This window comes from Equus asinus, chromosome 5 (assembly GCF_041296235.1).
Source record: "Equus asinus isolate D_3611 breed Donkey chromosome 5, EquAss-T2T_v2, whole genome shotgun sequence".
NCBI classification, from domain to species: domain Eukaryota; kingdom Metazoa; phylum Chordata; class Mammalia; order Perissodactyla; family Equidae; genus Equus; species Equus asinus.
The window spans coordinates 78,660,459-78,681,883 of NC_091794.1; the positions used below are offsets into that span (position 1 = coordinate 78,660,459).

General features: G+C 39.1%; 1 protein-coding gene and 1 long non-coding RNA gene across 5 annotated transcripts in view; one reads left to right on the top strand and one right to left on the bottom strand.

Annotated features, from left to right (window-relative positions):
• Positions 1-21,425, top strand: part of EIF2B3 (eukaryotic translation initiation factor 2B subunit gamma) — a 129,113-nt gene that overhangs the window by 74,888 nt on the left and 32,800 nt on the right. For all 4 annotated transcript variants that reach the window (XM_070510037.1, XM_014828065.3, XM_070510039.1 and 1 more), the window contains one exon: positions 14,038-14,127. In XM_070510037.1, the coding sequence (XP_070366138.1) occupies positions 14,038-14,127 (90 nt within the window). The remainder of the gene's footprint in view (positions 1-14,037; positions 14,128-21,425) is intronic.
• Positions 14,134-21,425, bottom strand: part of LOC139045319 (uncharacterized) — a 65,625-nt gene continuing 58,333 nt past the window's right edge. The window contains exon 3 of the long non-coding RNA XR_011503428.1: positions 14,134-14,335. This is a non-coding gene — a long non-coding RNA (uncharacterized lncRNA). The remainder of the gene's footprint in view (positions 14,336-21,425) is intronic.

Genomic DNA, 21,425 nt, shown 5'->3' on the forward strand with positions numbered 1-21,425 from the left:
AAGGATTTAGCAGGCAAAATCTGAGGACTTGGTGTATGATTAAACCGTGGGGCTGAGGTGTAGAAAGGTGTCAGGAATGACTCAGATTTCTGGTTTGAGCAACAGGATAGATAATGAGATTGGGAACACTGAGTTTGTGGCACTGAGATCCAGAGTTCAGTTTGGGATATGCTGAATTTGAGGTACTTTTAAAATATCCAGGTAAAGATGCTTTAAAGTAGGAAGTTTTATATATGTACTGGGAGCTCAGAGGATAGGACTATGCCTAAGATAAAAATTTTTGATCACTGATGTATAGATGGTGACTGATGATGTGGACATGGATGAAATCACTTAGGGAGAGAGCATAGAATGAGAAGAAAAGACGGTTAGGAACAGGCCTAGGCCAGCTAGAGGATCATGAGCTTCCAAAGCAAACTCAGAGCAGAGAGAGAAAGAGAAAAGGAAAACCAAGAGAACATAATGTCACAGAAGCCAGAGGGAGGAAGTAGCAGTAGTTTTGAATGTGGCTATGAGGGTAGGTAAGATGATAATTTTTAAATGATCACTGTATTTTACTAAAATGGAAGTCATTAGTGACCTTATTGAAGTGGGTAGAGTGTAAGATGATGAAATGATAATAGCACCTTGGACTGTTCTTTTGAGAAATTTGGCTATGAAGGATAGGAGAGAGATGGGACAGGAAGGTTGGAATTTTAGGCAGGGTTAGGCAGTCCCCAAGGATCCAGCCTATCTCTGTAAAGCTACTACTTGGAATTAGGTTGAGAGAAGGAGCTCATCACATAGCTAGATAATAGCTGCTACCATGAGTGCAGGAAGTGTCACTGTTAGAGGAGGATAACTATCTTATTCAGTAATTTGCCCCATTCCTGCCCCTATCTTCCCACTCCCTGCTGTGCACCTAACCTTGCCAACTCTCCTGGACCAATCAGGAATGTTCTAAGTACACCCAAACTCATCAGGACCCTCCTGAAGTCTCCTAACATTTGTTTCTGATGACCTTGTATCTCTTATTAGAATGTGTGCTCTTTTAGGACATTCAGTAAGTATTATTTAGTGCCTGCCATGTAAGACACTGTCCTGGACACTGTGCTGATACAATGATCAGGTCTTGAAGCCTCCTTCCCTGAAAAAGGTGAGCAATATACACAACGTAGAATAGGACATTAGTACTATAAGAGATTTTTCTGATGAAATTCTGTAAGTATTTAGAAAGGAAAATCTCACTAGATTAGGAGAATCAGGGAAACTTTTATGGAGAAAATTACATTTGAGGCTGGAACTTTAAGGATTTATAGATGTTGGGAGTAGTGGGTGCACATGGGTAGAGGCAGGCATTCCAGAAGGAGCCACACGAGCAAAGGCACAGAGAAAAGAAATCAAAAGTACAAGTTTCTCTGAAGCACAGAGTATAATATGAAAAGCTTTAATATTAGCAAGGGAAGTCTTTAGAGGTTTACAAACAATAAAGTGATTACTAGATCAGAGCTATGTTTCATTCAGTATTATATACCTAATACACTTAAGTACCTAGCACATATCTGGCACTCAGGAAAAATTTATTTACCTAACTGTTGAACTCCAAAGGGTGGGGAGTGTCTGAGCAGATTGTTTTGTAATGTCTTTTGAGTTTGATGTAACTCTAGCCATGAAAGATCTGGAACCAAGCTTTGAGGAATGAACCCCTCAGTGATCCTTTACTGGGCCTTTGCCTCTGGCCATCTACACAGCCAGCTTGGAACTGGACCTGAAAATAGGAATATTGCTTCATCTTCCCAGGAGAATTGAGGACTGAAAGGTCGACCTGTGAAAGGTCATATTAGCTAGGCCAGTGAGACCAAGTCAAATGCAAATTGAAATATGTCCATTTTTACCCAGTTTCTATGGAAGATGGTAACTTTTTTTTTTACTGAATTCTTCGGACATAGTGGACCAGGCAGCTTGGAAGAATAATTTGGGAGAGACAGCTCTCTTTCCTGGGCTTATCTTTGAGTAGGAGCTCTTTGTCAATGGGGCTGTGCAGGTTGCTGTCTAGAGTACCTCTTGGGGAGGGTGAGGGATGTTCCAGGCCTCAGCAGGTTCCAGCTCTCTGGGTTAGGATGGCAGGGAGGGTGAGAGCAGTGTGATCCTGCCTAGAAAGGCTTTGCTGGCTCCTGTATTAATGTTAGACATGTGGTTCTCATCAGTCTATGTGATGGTTATTTTTATGTGTCAATTTGGTTAGGCTCTAGTACCCAGTTTTTCAAACACTAATCTGTGTTACTGTGAAGGTATTTTGTAGATGTGGTTAACATCAACAATCTGTTGATTTTAAGTAAGGGAAATTATCCAGATTAATCTGGGTGGGTGTCATCCACTTGGTTGGAAGGCCTTTAAACCTAAATCAGAGAACTAATTCCAGGTAACACAGAACCAATTCAGTAAATTCAATAAACCCATCGTTAAGGTTCCATTCTTCCAGGACCGCTTCTGGTAGCAATTTTTATATCAGAAAAGCAGAACCACCGTGAGTGATATAGAATAAAGGATTTATTGTGCAATTATGGAAGCTGGTAGAGCAGTGTATGCATGCTGTTGCTTCTGTGTCTAGTGTTGAGCCTGATATCACTGTCAGACCAACAGTCAGAAAGGAAAGCTGGATTGGACACGAGCAAGAACAAACACGGACCACAGGACAAAGTGGTACCCACATCTGTCTCTTAGCACCTTCAGCTTCATAGTTGTGGGTGATCTGCAGGAGAAGCTGGCATCCTTCACCACAGAGCTACACAGTGCTTGGCTCAGAATTCAAGAGAAGGTGAAGGAGGATATCTGGCAGGCTCTGGGGGAACTGGAGGTCTGGGTACTGTTCTGTGCCTACTAAGTGAGCTAGCATATCAGTGACGTGCACAAGTTACCAAGTACTTGGCACCATCCATTGACCTTCAGAGCATAAAAAATGTGGCTGGAGCTTTACTTTTGCCTTCTAAATGTCACTTGTGCAAAATATCTCTTGTGGCCGTTGCTAACCAACTCAGAACCATTCAGAAAAGAGAGTTTTGTATAATGTAATTCCAGCTCAGCTAATACATACAAAACCAGCATACCATGTATATGTATTTCCTTAAAACAGTAACTTTCCATGATTTTCCATCACCTAAGATACAAAATACAATATACACTAGTCCCTCAATCTGAAATATCCTTTTCCTGCCTAGCAGGCTAGGCTTTACCTGCCTAGCAGATTTCTTCTCATCTTTCAGAACCACCCTCAAGCTTCATCCACCCCTGTGAAACCTTATCCTAAGCCTGCTCCCTTAGAGAAATCATTGCATCCTTTTCTGTACTAGCTCCCTTCATTACTATGTGTACCACATTATACTATAAAATGTTTTTCAACATGTCATCTTCTCTACTAGATCGTGAGCTCCTAAGGGCAACATCTGTTTATTTCAACTCTGTGTCCCTGGTACCAAGCACAGTGCTTGGCCCATGATAATAATAATAATTGTTATCATTTAATGAGTGCCTAATATATGACAAGTACCATACGACACATTTTAAGTAATTTCTGATCATCCTGATAACTCTGCTACAGGTCAGTAATATGATAGATCTCCGTGTTTATTGAATTAATGTATTATCTATGATTAAAAATTGCAGTAATTTTTCAATTTTCTCTTAAGGCAGTGGAACTTTTCCTTTAAGTGAAATCTTATATAGAAACCTAAGATATAAAACATAGAACACAGGATTATTCTGGTTCAGGCTTCCCGTAGTAGTTCCTGAAGCACCTCCATGAAGTTCTAGAACTCTTTGAAGCACAATATTCCGTTTTATAACAAGGAAGCTGGCATGAGGAAAGATTGTGCAGTATTTAGCAGCAAGATCAGAACTAGAAACCTGACTCTTAGTCCGGTGCTCTTTTTACTATACCAAGGTGCCTTTCAACTTTGATTTAGCTCACTGTTAAGCCAGTGATACTACAGAATACAAGTGGTCCTTAGTCTTAAGATACTGAATATGCTAGAGACATGGGAGATGATTCTGTGTTATATACCTCTACCTTTACCTGTACACAACCTGAGACCTATTTCCTTTAGAATAAAGACCAAAGTCCTTAACATGGCCTAGAACCTTTCCAACCTCATCTTGTGCCTTTCCCCATCTTGTTTTCTGTTTTATCGGTACTGAGCATCTTTAGCTCCTCGCACTCACCAATCTGCCTCAGGGTCTTGGCATCTACTGTTTTCTCTGCCCAAAGTGCCCATCTCAGTTTCTCCACCCCTTTCTCCTGGCTAACTCTTGCTCTTCCTTCAGGTCTAAGCTTAAACAGAAGCTCCCCATCACCTTCTGACCTGGGCCAGGTCCCCCATTATGTGCTTCTATAGCTTTCTGTGCTTGCCTTTTACAGCTTTTACATACTTGAAATAATTTATTTTTCATTCAACTGTAAGCTTCATGCAGGGGTCATGTCCATTTTGTTCACTCCTGTATCCCAAGTGCCTGAGATATAGTAGGTATTCAATGAATATAAGCTAGGGGCAGTCTCCTAGAGGAGTGAAGTGATTTGTTTTTGACATGGACTAAGACAATTTCCTTTGTTTTCCGTCAGTACGGTGGGGAGCAGCACTTAGAACTCTGAAGAACTCTTCCAGCTCTGGCAGTTTCTGCTGCACTGAGTCCCGGGCTTTCACTTCAACACACCGGCTTTTCTTAGAGAGGCCTGAGCACCAATTGTGCCATAGGCGACTCAGCTGCACAGGCAGACCTTTAGTTTAGTGACTCCATATGCACTCCTAATGGGCAGCAATCTCTCGTTCCTGCCACGTACAGTGCCAAGATCAGGCATTTGGAGTGGTATGGTAGGTGCCTTCCTATAAAATGGCTACCAAGTAGTTATGCAACAAGTGCTTGCCCCAAAATCTATCTCATTACAATTATAGAAAGCTAGTAAGTAGCCATGCTCCATAAGTCATTCTCTTTCCTCTTCTTTTGAGCAAACTTGGTTATTTCAAGCATACCTTGGCCTCTAGTTTCTTTTAAATTGTGATGATTAGGCAGTAGGGAATTAGCTCTGACTCTTCTAGTGAGAGAGAAGATGCTTCTTTACTGGAACATGTTTAAGATTGCCAAATAAAATAGAGGGTGATTATCTGATGGGCTCAAATAGAGAGAGAGGGTGTTTATGTTGTTGCATCAAACACTTTAAGATGGCTAAGTTATCATAGGAGGCTTTTACCCTCATTGGAATTGTTGCTCCTGGTTCTTAAGAATCATTGTTTCAAGCTCCAGTTCCCTGGCATCTGAATTCAGGAGCCATGCATGACATTTCCTTCACCTGTTAGCATTCATATTTATGCAAAGAAAGACGTATGTTAAAGTTTGTTTTGTATCTGGAGTTTTTGGTCAACTGAGTTTTCTTCATTCTGTTCCCATTCCTTACTATTCTCCTGTCTCCAAGTTTTGGACTCAGTTTGGTTTTGAAGAAGTCATTCTGTGCAGTCATATAAACTGTTAGGACATACTCAGTTTAGGTTAGTAGAGGCCTTCTTTCCTTCTTCGCTAGGTCGCTGTGGGCTGTCTCAGCATACACACCAGTTCTTCCACTACGCTAGAAATTCTTCAGGTCCCATTTACAACAGTGCTGCTTGTCTAATAGTCTGCCTGCGTGGGATGTCTAGATGAATTTGTTTTTAAACATGCAGCTACCATAAACTGCTTCTTTAGCTATCAGCCTTTTTCTACTCACTCTTCTAGGAAGTGAGCATTGCACTATGAGCATGTCAGGGAATAGAGCTCCAGCTGGCCTTTGTTATAACTTATGCAGTGAGCAGAATAAAAGCAACTCAGTTCTTCCTGCACACATGATGATTCTGGGGAGGGACCTTTGCCCCCATTCTGTAGAAATGAGGATCTGAATCCCTTGAGAGCTTTTGGGGGAGAATTACAGATCTTGTTATTAACTAAGAGGCTCAGACCTTTTTTAGAATCATTAAGAGCTTTGGACATTTAAAATCTTAAGATTATTTTACGAGGGAGCAAATGGTGCAATTTTAACCATACTAATTACTTCTTTTTTTAAGTATTTATTTTGTCTTTCATGGACCTATTTCCTTCTTTCCGGGCTGCCCTTCTGGCCTGCTTTTTTATTCCCTAACTCCATAGTTTTACAAATTTTTTGTTTTGTACAGTATTGCTAGTACACATAGCTCTATGTTCAGTTTTCTTTGAATTAAAGCAAGCTCAGAAAAATCTTGACTCTGCAGTCCTGCATTATTCTGAACACCAGTGTCTGTGTGGTAGTCTTTCCTACAACTTCCCTCCAGATCTTAAAGCTTTGTCTCTGACACACGGTATTTCAAGTTGTTAATATTGGGAGAAAATTTGAGTAAGTAAATACTGAAACACATGTAAAGCTTGATCCTTGAACTCATCGACACTTAAAAGTAATCTGCCCGCTTACATATGGTGACAGATAAAAACTAGACTATTGGTGGTGAACACAATGTAGTCTATACAGAAACGGATATATAATAATGTCCACCTGAAATTTATACAATGCTATAAAACAGGTGACTCACTCTCTCTAATGATAATGGCTTGGCAGGGGAATAAGGGAGGGGGACTTTTATATGGATTGGATATTAGATGACATGAAGTCATTGATAATTTTATTAGGTGTAGTAATAACACAGTGATTATATTTTGAAGTCCTTTTCAGTTAGAAATGAATACTACATATACTGGAGTCTATACAGGTAAAATGACTTTATGTCTGGAATTTGCTTTAAAATACTCTATTAAGGGGCTAGCCTGGTGGCATAGTGGTTAAGTTCACGCACTCTGCTTCAGTGGCCCACGGTTTGCAGGTTCATATCCTAGGCATGGACCTACACACCACTCATCAAGCCCTGCTGTGGTGGTGTCCCACAAACAAAATACAGGAAGATTGGCAACAGATTTTTAGCTCAGGACCAATCTTCCTCACCAAGAAAAAGTACTGTATTAGTTTGCTAAGGTTGCCATAACAAAGTACCACAAACTGAGTAGCTTAGAACAACAGAAGTTTATTGTCTTACAGTTCTGGAGGCTAGACGTCTGAAATCAAGTTGTTGGCAAGGTTGATTCCTTCTGGCAGCTGTGAGGGAGAACCTGTCCCATACCTCTCTCCTAGCTTCTGCTAGCCTCAGATATTCTTGACTTGTAGATGACATCCTCGCCATGTCTTCACATTGTCTTCCTTCTATTCATGTCCGTCTCTGTATCCAAATTTCCATTTTTATAAGGACACCAATCATTTTGGATTAGGGCCCCCCTAATGACCTTAGCTTAATTTGATCATCTGCAAACACTGTATTTCCAAGTAAGGTTGCATTCACAGGTACTAGGGGTTAGGACTTCAACATATTTTGGGGGGACATAATTCAACTCATAATAAATACTACAGCAGGGCCGGCCCGGTGGCGCAGCACTTAAGTTCACGTGTTCCACTTCTCAGCAGCCTGGGGTTCGCCAGTTCGGATCCCGGGTGCAGACATGGCACCACTTGGCAAAAGCCATGCTGTGGTAGGCATCCCACATATAAAGTAGAGGAAGATGGGCATGGATGTTAGCTCAGGGCCAGTCTTCCTCAGCAAAAAGAGGAGGGTTGGCAGTAGTTAGCTCAGGGCTAATCTTCCTCAAAAAAAAAAAAAAAACTACAGCAAAAAATTTAAAAAGATTAGAAAATGTTGATAATTGTTGAAACTGTAAGATGGTTACATGGGAATGTTTTTCTCTTATTTTGTATATGTTTGAAATTTTCCAGAATAAAAAAAATTTTTAAGAAATGTGCTTGAGGGGCCAGCCCCATGGCTGAGTGGTTAATTCACGTGCTCCACTTCGGCGGCCCAGGGTTTTGCTGGTTCAGATCCTGGGTGCAAACCTGGCACCGCTCATCAGGCCACGCTGAGGCGGCATCCCACATGCCACAACTAAAATATACAACTATGTACTGGGGGGATTTGGGGAGAAAAAGCAGAAAAAAAGAAAAAGAAACATGTGTGAAAGCAGAACAACTTGAATTGATATTTGTATGCTTATGTTCATAGCAGTGTTATTCACAATAGCCAAAAGGTGGAAGCAACCCAAGTGTCCAGAGGCAGATGAATAGGTAAACAAAATATAGTATATACATACAATGGAATGTTATTTAGCCTTGAAAAGGAAGGAAATTTGGGGGCCAGCCCTATGGCCAAGTAGTTAAATTTCTACACACTCCGCTTTGGTGGTCCAGGTTTATGGGTTTGGATCCCACACACAGACCTACTCCATTCATCAGCCATGTTGTGGAGGCATCCCACATACAGAATAAAGAAAGAATGGTGCAATGTTAGCTCAGGGCTAATCTTCCTCAAGCCAAAAAAAAAAAAAAAAAGAGGAGGATTGGCAACGGATGTTAGCTCGAGGCAAATCTTCCTCACCAAAAAAAAAAGGAAGGAAATTTTGACACATGCTACAACATGGATGACCATTAAAGACATTATGCTAAGTGAAACAAACCAATGAAAAAGGGACAAATATTATATGATTCCTCTTATATGAGCTTCCTAGTGTAGTCAGATTCATAAAGAGATAAAGTAGAACGGTGGTTGCAAGGGTGCTGGAGGGGAGAGGAAGTGGAGAATAAGTGTTGAATGGGTACAGAGCTTCAATTGAGGAAAATGAAAAAGTTCTGGAGATAGATATTGATGATGGTTGCACTACAATGTGAGTGTACTTAATGCCACAGAACTATACACTTGAAAATGGTTAAAATAGTTTTATGTTATGTATATTTTACTACAATTTTTTTTTAAAAAGAAAGGGATATGAGCAAGACATTCTCTTTGAAGATCTTTAAAAGGAAATTGCTTCCCTTGATAGACTATTAGCTACTGTTTATACTAATACTACCAATCATAATAACTGCCCTCAACAACCATAAAAATGACATATATATTGTGGCAGAGACCAGATCTGTCTTATTCATCTGTTTATCTGGCACAACACCTGTTACCATTACTAGGCTGTTAGTAAATGTTGTTGAATGCATGTTTGCATTCCTAAATGTTTGAATGCTTGTGGTAGATTCCTAAGTCTAATGACTCCCAGAAAGCATTTTTTCAGAAGGAATTTTCTCTTTCTCGTTAGATTGCATTATGTGCATCTGGAAAAGAACGGTTGAGAATAAAATCACAAGTACTTCATCTATACCATCTTTTCCATTGCTATTCTAGGAGACATCTCTTTCAGTATGATTTAAAATGTTTGGCAGGGGGCCGGCCCCGTGGCCGAGTGGTTAAGTTCCCACGCTCCGCTTCGGCGGCCTGGGATTTTGCCGGCTGGGATCCTGGGTGCGGACATGGCACTGCTGATCAGACCATGTTGAGGTGGTGTCCCACATGCCACAACTAGAAGGACCCACAACTAAAATATACAACTATTTACTGGGGGGATTTGGGGAGAAAAAGCAAAAAAACAAAAAAAGATTGGCAACACTTGTTAGCTCAGGTGTCAATCTTAAAAAATAAATAAATAAACAAATAAATAAATAAAATGGTTGGCAAAGGAAGAATTCCTGGGGAGGGAGACTCACACTGATCCTGGAAATGAATGCCCAGGATATGGCAAAGCAGGGTGAAAGAGCAGACAGAAGACCTAGAAGCCAAAATGAGAGGGGTGGAGGAAGGAGGGAAATATGATAGTTGCCTCTCTAGAGCAAAGTGGGACTCTGAGGCCAATGCCCTGCCCCTCCTTCACTTCACCCACAGCCAGACTGCAGGGCTGTCAGAAGCCAAAGGAACCTTGGCAGTCAGATATTCCAGAGAAGAGGTAAATTAAAGAATTTGGAGAGAACTTTGGATAAGATGAAATTGACAACAGAAATTCTGAACTCACAGGTTCAAGACTTTCTTGAAGATGCTTTAAAAGCCATTGATCTTTGTGGTTAAACAGTAAATGCTTAATCCTTGCATCTTTCCCAGTATGTATTTCATGTATACATTCCTTGTTTTTTCTAAAATAATATTATTGATAATTGTTAAGGGGCCGTCCCCATGACCAAGTGGTTGGTTTCGCTTGCTCCGCTCTGGCGGCCCAGGGTTTCACCGGTTCAGATCCGGGGCGCGGACATGGCACCGCTCATCAAGCCACGCTGAGGCAGCGTTCCACATGCCACAACTAGAAGGACCCACAACTGAAAATATACAACTGTGCACCGGGGGCACTTTGGGGAGAAAAAGGAAAAATAAAATCTTTAAAAAGTAATGATAATTGTTAAAATTATTTCACCTGTTAGTTTTATTCCTTGCTTTAAAAACTGGTATTCCTGTTTTTAAGATCATAAAAATATGCTATATTTCCCTCAAAATTTTAAACATTACAAATTCAAATTCTAAAATCTATGACTTACTCTTTTAAAAATAGGTCTACAGAAATACCCTGAAGATATTCTTTACGTTCCTGATGGCTTACCTTCTCCTAGGTTTCCTAGACTTTTTTATCTTTGTCCATTATCTGTTCTGCTTTTCTAAGATCTTTTCTTTTCTTCTCCACTCACTTTTTCTCTTTTTTAATAGCTCTTTTTTTTTAAAAAAAAAAAGATTTTATTATTTTTTTCCTTTTTCTCCCAAAGCCCCCCGGTACATAATTGTATATTCTTCCTTGTGGGTCCTTCTAGTTGTGGCATGTGGGACGCTGCCTCAGCGTGGTCTGATGAGCAGTGCCACGTCCGCACCCAGGATTCGAAACCAACGAAACACTGGGCCGCCTGCAGCGGAGCGCGCGAACTTAACCACTCAGCCACGGGGCTAGCCCCTTTAATAGCTCTTTTTAAAAGCATTTTTAAAATTATGCTTATGTTAGATGAAAGAATAAAAAACCTGTGGGAGTTTTTCAAAGATTTATAGACTTTGAAGATTAAATTTTTTATACCATTTCTCTGAGCTTTTATTTTTATTTTATCATTGAAAAGACTCCCACAGGTTTTTCATGTATATTATTTTTTATTGCATGGACTTTTTTATGATTGGAAAGTTGTTTTAAATTATCTTTTAAAACATAAAATTTAACTATTTCTTATTGATAATTACAATTATTTTTTATTAACGTCTTATTAAATTTCCATTTACCGATTCCCTCCTCTATTTTATACAAATCCAAAACATCTTCCTGGCCCAAACAATCAGCCAGTTACTCAGATTTTACTGGTGCCTCTTTGAAATTTTTGGTTTTGTTTGTTTGTTTTCTTTTAAAACATCCTTATTTCTAATATCATTTACAAACAATAAAATGAAATAAGGAAACCACCTTTTTGACAAGTTAAATGCCATTAGTCTCCCAGTCCCAAGATTTATATTCACTACAAATTTCATCTGAAAGAAAAAAATCTCTGAATTACTCATCTGTGTCCCTTTGTTGTGTTCCAGATTTGTAACTAAATCTGTAGTCTTGAGTATACCACCAAAATTTTTGGAACATTTTTTCTTACAATGATTTTTGTTTTACCTACTTTATGGGATGAGAGTAAAAAGCTGAAGAAACATTTATAAACTATAAAATGCTAAATGAACTTTAATGACTTGTATGCTAGGGATTGATAACAGTTTAGAAAATGATTATTCAAACTTTTAAATTATTCCTTTCCTGATTGTGTAATACAAGTTGACCTCAGCTATAAAAATGAGAGTAATGTATCTACCTCATGAGGTATTTGTGAGGATTAAATAATATAGATAGAGTGTGTAGAATGATTCAAGGAGTTTGTAAACCAAGAGACTGAACAAGAGAGTGCAGCTTTCCAAATTGGTTAGATCAAGGGAGAGAATTATCAGGATGTGGACTTTGAAAGAAACCCAGGCACCACACAGTAACCACATTCACATTTGGAAAATTCTATTTCCTGAGGAATTTCTTAGAAGTCAAGAATCTCAGGGGCCTGCCGGTGGCCAAGTGGTTGGTTTCGCTTGCACTCCGCTTCAGTGGCTCAGGCTTTTGCTGGTTTGGATCCTGGGCACAGATGTAGCACTGCTCATGGGGTCATGCTGGTGGGGTGTCCCACGTGGCAGAACCAGGAGGACCTGCAGCTGGAATGTGCAACTATGTACTGAGGGGCTTTGGGGAGAAGAAGAAGGGAAAAAAACAGAATCTCAGGAAGTTAGGATTGGGAAGTACCTTCTACTTTTTTCTTCATCCTCATTGTATACATTAATTGGCATGTCTCTGTGTGTGTGTGTGTGTGTGTGTGTGTCTTATGGGTGTGGGATCCCGTCTGACTCCTCTGTTGTTCTTTTGGAAGCATTTTGTTCTCCTTCTCCAAAAGAGTGGAAGCCCAGGGTGGTTCACCGTAAGTTATTTGATAAATTATTTTTAGGATATCTAGGTGCCATGAGAATAATTTTCCTTAAAACTATGAGCCAGTCAAAGCAAAGTAACACAGAGTAAAAGAAAGATGGTAACCGGGAAGTTATCATTGGAATCTCCATTTTTCCACTCTACTCTTCCCCTCCCCTCCTCTCCCTCAGCTGTCTGTTTTTATTAAATAAAGTGACCTTGGACATAAATTATATGTATTGTATTTCTTAAGACCGAAACCAAAGATGGCATACTAAAATAGATAGCAACTAGGCAAATGCCTTAATTTGACCTAATTTGTTCCTTTGTTTGTTTGTTCAATAACTATTTATTAAACATTTTACTCTGTGTGAGGTACAATGCTAAGTGGTAAGGCTATGAAGATAAATCTCTGCCCTCAGGGAACTTTTAGTCTAGTGGGAGAGAGACAAGTAAATAGGCTGTTAACCTCCCATATGATAAGTTAGCTGGTAGAGGTGGGCACCAAGTATTGTGGGAGCACAAACTTGGGTTGTCAGTGAAGGTTTCCTAGAGAAAGTGTATCTGGGGAAAGTCCTGATGAATAAATAAGAGTAGGGAGTTAGAGAGTATTTGTAGAATTTTACTTCATCATCTTTGAAAATGGAGTAATACAGTAGTCCCCCCTTGTCTGTGGGTGCCTGAAACCCCAGACAGTACTGAACCCTATGTATACTATGTTTTTTCCTATTCATACTTACCTATGATAAAGTTTAATTTATAAATTAGGCACAGTAAGAGATTAACAGCAATAACTAACAATAAAATAAGATAATTATAACAATATACTATAATAAAAGCTACTGTGGATCTTAGCAACCTCAGCATACAATTTTTTCTTTCCTTATTAAGTCTAGAATTTTCACCTTTTCACTTAAAAGAAGCACTTTTCGGCTTCTCTTTGGCATATCCAAATTGCCAGCATCAGTAGTCTTGTGCTTCGGGGCTATTATTAAGTAAAATAATGATTACTTGAACACAAGCACTGCAGTACCACGACAGCCAATCTGATAACCTGGACACCTCCTAAGTGACTAATGGGCGGGTAGAGTGTACAGCATGGGATATGCTGGACAAAGGGATGATTCACGTTTCAGGGGAGACGGAGCAGGATGGCATGAGATTTCATCACTGCTCAGAACAGTGCGCAATTTAAAACTTATGAGTTGTTTATTTCTGGAATTTTCCACTGAATGTTTTCAGACCTCAGTTGATCACAGGTAACTGAAACCACAGAAAGTGAAACGGCAGATAAGGGGGACTACTATACAGGCCAAATCCTGGAGGAAAGCATGGCTAAAGTGTAGCCTGCCGGAAGTGGGGCAGTTGGAGCAGAAGCAAGAAAATGTTAGTTACAAGAATTGTGGGTAGGAATTTGTGATAGAATAGAAGAAAGTGGCTTATCAGTGATTTGACGGCTCACCAGTTTTGGTGTAATGTCTTTGGAAGCCTAAAAGCCTCATAAATTGTGCGATAGGGTTTCTCTAGGAGAAGCCCTTTTATGTGGTAGGATCAGAGCTGGTATCCACCATAGTGGTCTCCCCTGAGTGGGGTGGAGGCAGCATGGCTCTGACCCTCATAAACTTTCTAATGCCTACTACCTAATAACAGGATAGAACCCATTTTACCCGATTGTGAGCCCCTTCTCTCTTATTCTTTTTGCAGGCACCCCAGAATACGTTTCCACACAGGCCTTGTGGACGCCCATCTTTATTGCTTGAAAAAATACGTTGTGGACTTCCTAATGGAAAATGAGTAAGTAAGAGGGAGGCAGAGTCAAAGCCACAGTGCTTAAACAAGCTACCTTGTGACTTAGTTAACAATTTTAAACCTTGATAATGTTAGATACCCAATTTATGTAAACAATGCAGTTGATTCTCACCTTTGTTTTAGGAATGGAATTATGTTCTCTTCATACTGTTATTTTGTCTGCACCAGAGTCCCCGGCTTGTATTTTGGAGGCCTGTGTTATGATAAAACAGCAAAATATTTTTGTAAAACTAATAGTAATGCCTCTTTCTACACAGTTCCAGCCTCTTCTTACTTCCTTCTGCAAGGATGAGCTCCCCAGCTCCAGTGCTGTTTGTCTCTAAGCAGGTGTCGTGCCCCTAGGCAATTATCCTATAGATGAGCTCTCTTAGCAAAGGGACAGAGACCTAACCAAGGGGAGGGGGAAAAAAAAGAGCAAGTTTCCCTCCAATTTTGGGAACGATGTCCACCTCACTGAGTGAACCTTCATGAACGCAAAGAAACAAAATTTGGTACTTTTTCTGATTTTGCTTTGAGAACAGAACTGTGGATCTTAAATACTTCCCAGAGACTGTCTGACAGATCACAGGACTTTGGTTTCCAGGGAGAAAACCTCCTTTTGTGGTTAATCTCAAGGATTTTTGAGAGGAACAGCTAGGAAAAGATTTAATACCTGCATAGTAAAGAAGAGGAGCAGCTCTTCTCCCTTGATGGCTGCTGGATAAGTTTCTGCCTTGAGTAGCACTGGTGGACTGGAAAGCAAGCAGGCTGTTACCACAGCAAGTTCCCTCAGACCAGCTGAGGAAGGGAGTCTGAGAACCTGAGTTTAAGTGCTAGCTCTACCCTTGGCTGATGGACTTGGATATATACAGAAATATTAAAGGGAATGGAAATTTTTCCTCTCTGCCTAGTATTGTATTTCTTGCAGCATCCCTTTTATTTCTTTTTCTTGCCTAATTGCTCTGGCTAGGATTTCCAGTACTATGTTGAACAAGAATGGTGAGAATGGGCATACTTGTCTTCTTCCTGTTCTCAAGAGGAGTGGCTTTCAATTTTTCACTGTTGAGTATGATGTTAGCTGTGGGTTTGTCATATATAGGTTTTATTATGTTGAGGTATTTTCCTTGTATACCCATTTTATTGAGAGTTTTTTTCATAAATGGATGCTGAATCTTGTCCAATGCTTTCTCTGCATCTGTTGAGATGATCATGTGATTTTTATTCTTCATTTTGTTAATGTGGTATATCACATTGGTTGATTTTCAGATGCTGAACTATCCTTGCATCCCTGGAATAAATCCCACTTGGTCATGGTGTATGATCCTTTTAATGTATTGTTGTAGTCAGTTTGCTAATATTTTGTTGAGGATTTTTACATCTATATTCATCAGTAATATTGGCCTGTAATTTTTATTTGTCATTCTTGTCTGATTTTGGTATCAGGGTAGTGTTGGCCTCATAAAATGAGTTAGGAAGTGTTTGAGAAGGATAGGTTTTAGATCTTTATTTTTCTTTGTTTTTTTTTTTGTGGGGTTTTTGATTACTCTTTCCATCTCCTTGCAAGTGATTGGTCTATTCAGATTGTCTCTTTCTTCTTGATTCAGTTTTGGAAGGCTGTATAATTTCAGAATTTACCCATTTCTTCTAGGTTATCCAGTTTGTTGGCATATAGCTTTTCACGGTATTCTCTTATAACCCTTTGTATTTCTGTGGTATTGATTGTAATTTCTCCTTTTTCACTTCTGATTTTATTTGTGTGAGGCCTCTCTTTTTTTCTTAGTAGGTCTAGCTAAAAGTTTGTCAATCTTGTTTATCTTTTCAAAGAACCAGCTTTTAGTTTCATTAATCCTTTTTGTTGTCTTTTTAGTCTCTATTTCATTTATTTCTACTCTGATTTTTATTATTTCCTTCCTTCTACTGATTTGGGGCATCATTTGTTCTTCTTTTTCTAGTCTTTTTATCTTTTTAACAAATGCCTCAATACCATTATCATACCTAAAAAAAAAACTAGCAATGCTCCCTTAATCATATCAAATAAGATTATAGCTTTTAGTGTCTGCATGTCCAAGCAGTTTTGCACCAAAGCTAACCTCAGCCTGGCGCTGTAGCTCATTTGGCCACCACCAGTTAGCTGTTCCCACACTTGACAAGTGTAGAGCAGTGGTATATGCCTTGAGAACAAGCCTGAATTTGTGGCCAGAAGCTCTACCAAATGGGACTTTCCCGGAGCCTGCTGCAATAGAGAATGATAGAGAGCCTCAGCTCAAACTACCTCCCCATCTCAAGATCTTTTCAAGAGACCCTTATCTCTTTCTTCTCTTCCATCTACCCTTCACCTCTCAGAATTGTTGGGACTAATGGCATTATATTGAAAATTCATAAATTTCAATATATTAGGAAAAGTATAAAGGCACAGCAAGACAAATTAGAATGGTACTCAAAGGAGATTCTTACTCCTGGCTGGAATAGTGGAGGTCTTGTCTCAAAGTTGTGGGAGATAGGATTGAATAGGTTGGTGGGAGCAGCATGTAGAAGGCTTTGAAAGCTGAGCAGGGAGCTACAGATCTTTAAACAGAATAATTCTGTATGGAATGAGCAATGATACAGCCTGGCAGGGGAACATAGACCGTTCTGGATGGGAAAGAGACTCCTTCAAAGTAAGTAGAAGGTATTTTTAATAATTTGGTTATGAAATGATGACTTCTTCAGAGATGGAAAGGAAAAGTAAACCTAAGAGAGACAGCTTCAAGAAAGAACTGCTTTAGCAATCCTTTGTAATCTTCCACCTATGAAAATTAACATATTCTGCCCTCTTTTTTTAGTTGTTCACATGTTACTGTCTTCCACCCACTTTCTTTGAGATTAGATACCTGCATGGATTGGTAAGGCATTCAATACATGCTTGGTGAATGGGAGAAAAGGAGATATAGTAACAGTTCAGATAGCAGAAGTAATTTGGTGCATCCATAGTAAAAGAAGAGATGAGGATTTCTGCAGTTGACTAAGTGGAAGAGCAATAGCGAAAGCTGTGGAGAGAAGAATATCTGCACTCTCTTTGACAAGAGAAATTTAGTAATGAGCTATGTGACCTTGGATAGGTGTCTACCTTCCTGTACCCTAGTTTCCTCATCTGAACGTTGGGATAATAATAGTACCTGACCCATATGGTTGTTGTGAAAAATGCTTAGTAAGGAGCTTAGAGCAGTAGTGGGTGCACAGTAAGAACTCAGATTAACGTTTAGCTCATCATTCTACTGTGTGTCAGGCACTGTATTGCCAGGTGGTAAAGATAAAAAGGGTGAAGTTTCTGTCTTCAAGTTGCCCAAAATTTAGGGAGAGAGGAACAGGTTAAACAAATTATTACAATAAAATGTGAGGAATAGTATTAGAATATAATAGAAGAGTATAATAGAAGCACAAGGGAATTTGGGGCGGTGATAGAAATGCTCTCTATCTTGATTTGGGATAGTGATTACAGTAGTATACATTTGACAAAACTCATCGAACAGTACATTTAAAATAGGTGCATTTTATTATATGTAAGTTACATTTCAAAAATTTGATTTTAAAAGTTTAAAAGAATGAATTGGACTTAGCACAATTTTTTTAAAACTCAAAGGAACAGATATTTCATAAATACCCAATATATTCTGATTGCTGTGTTGGGGACTGAAGATTCCAAGATGAATGCAAAGTCTTATATGCCATTGTCCCCTGTAACCTTGAGAAAATTATGAGACAAGAGAAAAAAAATGAGTTGGAGATCCCCAGTCTTAATAAATGGGGAGCGGGAACTTCAGGCAGCCAAAATGTTGTGACAACTATGCCTTAGAAAGATGCTCCAGCCACAGTGGGTGGGAGGGAGGGATTGAAAGGTTATTGGGCTGAACTAACATCAATGGTTCAGATTAACTTTAGTGACAAAACCCATCACTGGGGCTGGCTCCATGGCTGAGTGCTTGGGTTCGCGCACTCTGCTTCAGTGGCCCAGGGTTTCGCCGGTTCGAATCCTGGATGCAGACATGGCGCCATTCATCAGGCCATGGTGAGGCAGCGTCCCACATGCCACAACTAGAAGGACCCACAACTGAAAATACACAACTATGTACTGGGGGGCTTTGGGGAGAAAAAGGAAAAATAAAATCTATAAAAAAAAAAATAGCCATCACTGAAACTGAGCAGAATTCGTAACCTAAAGTACTTACTTGCTGTTTCAATATTGGTTTTTAGCTAACCTTCAGATCATCTCTCCACTGGTTTAATATAGCATCTACCTTGCTAGTTCTTTGCCTCCAAGCTCAACCCTTCAAATCTGTCCTCCAGAACTACCAAAGGTCTTTCTACGTTGCAAACCTGACCATGTCGTTACCTATTTGACCAGCTTTGCCAGGTCCCAAGCATTTTACCAGTTGAAGTACTAATGCCCCACAAAGTAAAGTCAGGAATTTGGGATAAGCAACCTGCTATAAGATCAGAGTCAGGGTGATAATTAAAGCCACATGTAAGATGAAGTTATAGACTAGCTGCAAAGCGGAGTAGAGATAAGAAGCAGATATGAGGGACCATGTAGTGCCATAAGAGATAGGCAGAAACCTTGGTTCCTTACTGTTCAGTTCAAGCATCCATATGACTTGGCGGTACTTGGTTTCCTGTCCTTGGGTGTCCTAGAGATTGCATGATGTATACTTTACTTAAATAACAGAACAAAATTAAGCCAAGAACATGTGGCCTATACACCTTCTAAACAGGGCCGTAATGTGGTGGCTGCATACTGACATCTAAAGATGCAGGTGCTGCCAAGATTAAACGAGGATCATCTCCTTTGAACTTTTTAGTTACATTTGTTTTGGTCTCTGGGTCTTCTGGAAATCACTGGCTGCTAGGTAAGGAACGAAGTTCCAGCAGCACATTGTATTGACTTAAAGTTAACTTAAAGATGAGTCCCCCAGTTGAGCTTTCCTATGCCATCAGAGGCCAGACTATGGTAAGAAAGATAACCTTTTTCAAGAAGACTTAAAGACTGGCGTAATAGTTATAATTAAAGCACTCCTAGGAAGAAGCATCGTACGGAACTAAAAAATCTCAAACCAGAAGAAAAAGATGTGTCTGGTTTGGTGAGGATTTAAAAATCATTTCCCCATAAGTATAATGCTTCATTAATGTCCTTTCCATCTTTCTTCCTTCTCTGACAATTCCTAAATATCCATTAAAACTTACCTGGATATTACTCCTGTGGGAAGCTTTCTCTCAGTTTTTTTCCCTTCATTTCCCCTTAGATTGGGTACCCTTGCTCTGTGCTTCCATAATATTTTGTGCTTTTCTCCATCAGGTATAATTAATCATTCTCTCTTCTGATCTTGTATAATCTTCAATTATTACATGCATCCTATTAAATTGTATTTGCATGTCTGTCTTTTCTACTTTTTTTAACTCCTTGAGAATGGAAATCTGTCTGATTCATCTTGCAAAACACAGTAGATGCTCAGTAAATATAAAGGCAACCAAACTGTCAACTTCATATGAGGTCATGGATTTACCTGTTTTGTTTCACTGTTATATATCCACTGTCTAGAACATGCCTGGCACATTTTGGGTGCTTAGTAAATTTGAATGAACAAAATATTTGTTGAACTGACCTAAGCCTGAGCAGTCTCTCCAGGCTGTAGGATCAGAACATGTTTTTATTTCTCAAGTGATATGCACCAACATTGAAAATTTATTCTTATAGAAGCTTTCAGTATTTTGCTAAGAAGGAAAAAAGGATATCACAGAATACGGTATACCAAATATGTAGCTCTAAACTCAATACTTTTTAATCTAAAATAATTCCCTGTTTACTATTCCCAATTATATCTATTTTCTTTGAAGGCAAAAAAAAAAAAAAAGCCTGAAAACAAAGCATAGAGTTAACTCAGCAATCACCTTTTCTTCCCAGTTACAGCTCTGCTGAGAGAAGAGGCAAGAAAACCCAAGCCTTTAGTATTCTGCTCAACAGACTTGAATTCCAAGCCCTATAAAAGTAGGTTTTCTCTTCTACTTCTTTCCTAGCTAATATTTTGAAGGACTGACTTGCAATGGAAGACAGTTAGAGGATTTTAATTCTCTTTTGATTTGCTCACAAAGACAAAAAAGCCAGAATGCAAGAGTAGCCAAATTTTTCCATTTCCCATAGACATCATTTTTAGACTTTCTCTAGAAGCTTGTAGGCACAAGGAGGGCCTGATCTCAGATCAAGGCAAAATGTTAAAAATACCAGATTTTGGGGCCAGCAGTTTAAGTGTGCACATTCCCCTTCTTGGTGGCCCAGGGTTCTCCGGTTCAGATCCCGGATGCAGACATGGCACCGCTTGGCAAAAAGCCATGCTGTGGTAGGCGTCCCACGTATAAAGTAGAGGAAGATGGGTATGGATGTTAGCTCAGGACCAGTCTTCCTCAGCAAAAAGAGGAGGATTGGCAGTAGTTAGCTCAGGGCTAATCTTCCTCAAAATAAATAAATAAAATTTAAAAAAATTTTAAAATGCCAGATTTAAGCAGAACTGATAATCATATGTTTTTTCAAATGTTGGCTTTTTAATACACATAATATTATTAATAGACATATTTATATTAAATATTAATATTTATATTAATAATTAAATATTTAATTTAATATTATAATTAAATATTAAAATTAAATATTAAATATATTAGTGAACATATTTAGAGTTCATTACATTTCCAAATCAGGAAAGCTCTACTTTCTATGTCCAAAAATCAGAAAAAGAAATTATTTCCAGCTGTCTGACCTAGAGAGATGACATTCAGTGATTTACACATTCATTCATTCATTTATTCAAATAAATTATTTAACACTGACTACATGTTTATTGGTAGAGAAGCAGTAAGCAAAAAATTATAAATCCTGTGGAAAGTGCTGTGGCTGCAGTAAACACAGGATACTAGTTAATATGGTATAGTGGAAAGAATCATGGGCATCTGGGATGGAGTAACTTTCATGTCTGCCAGTTATAAAAGCTGTATTAACCTTAAGCAAGATAATTAACCTTTCTAAATCTTGATTTCCTCATTTATAAAATAAGGACAGTAATACCTACCGTGAAGAGTGCTATAAGAATTTGAGATGGTATATATTAATTTCCTAGCATAGAACTCACACATGCTATGGATTCAGAACAGATACACAATTGTCGTTGCTATGAGAGTACAGAAGCCTACAAGCGTAATGAAAGGCTTCCAAGGAGAGATGATATTTGAGAGCTGCCGTACGGCTCAATGAATTTTCACAAAGTGAACACACCCTTGTA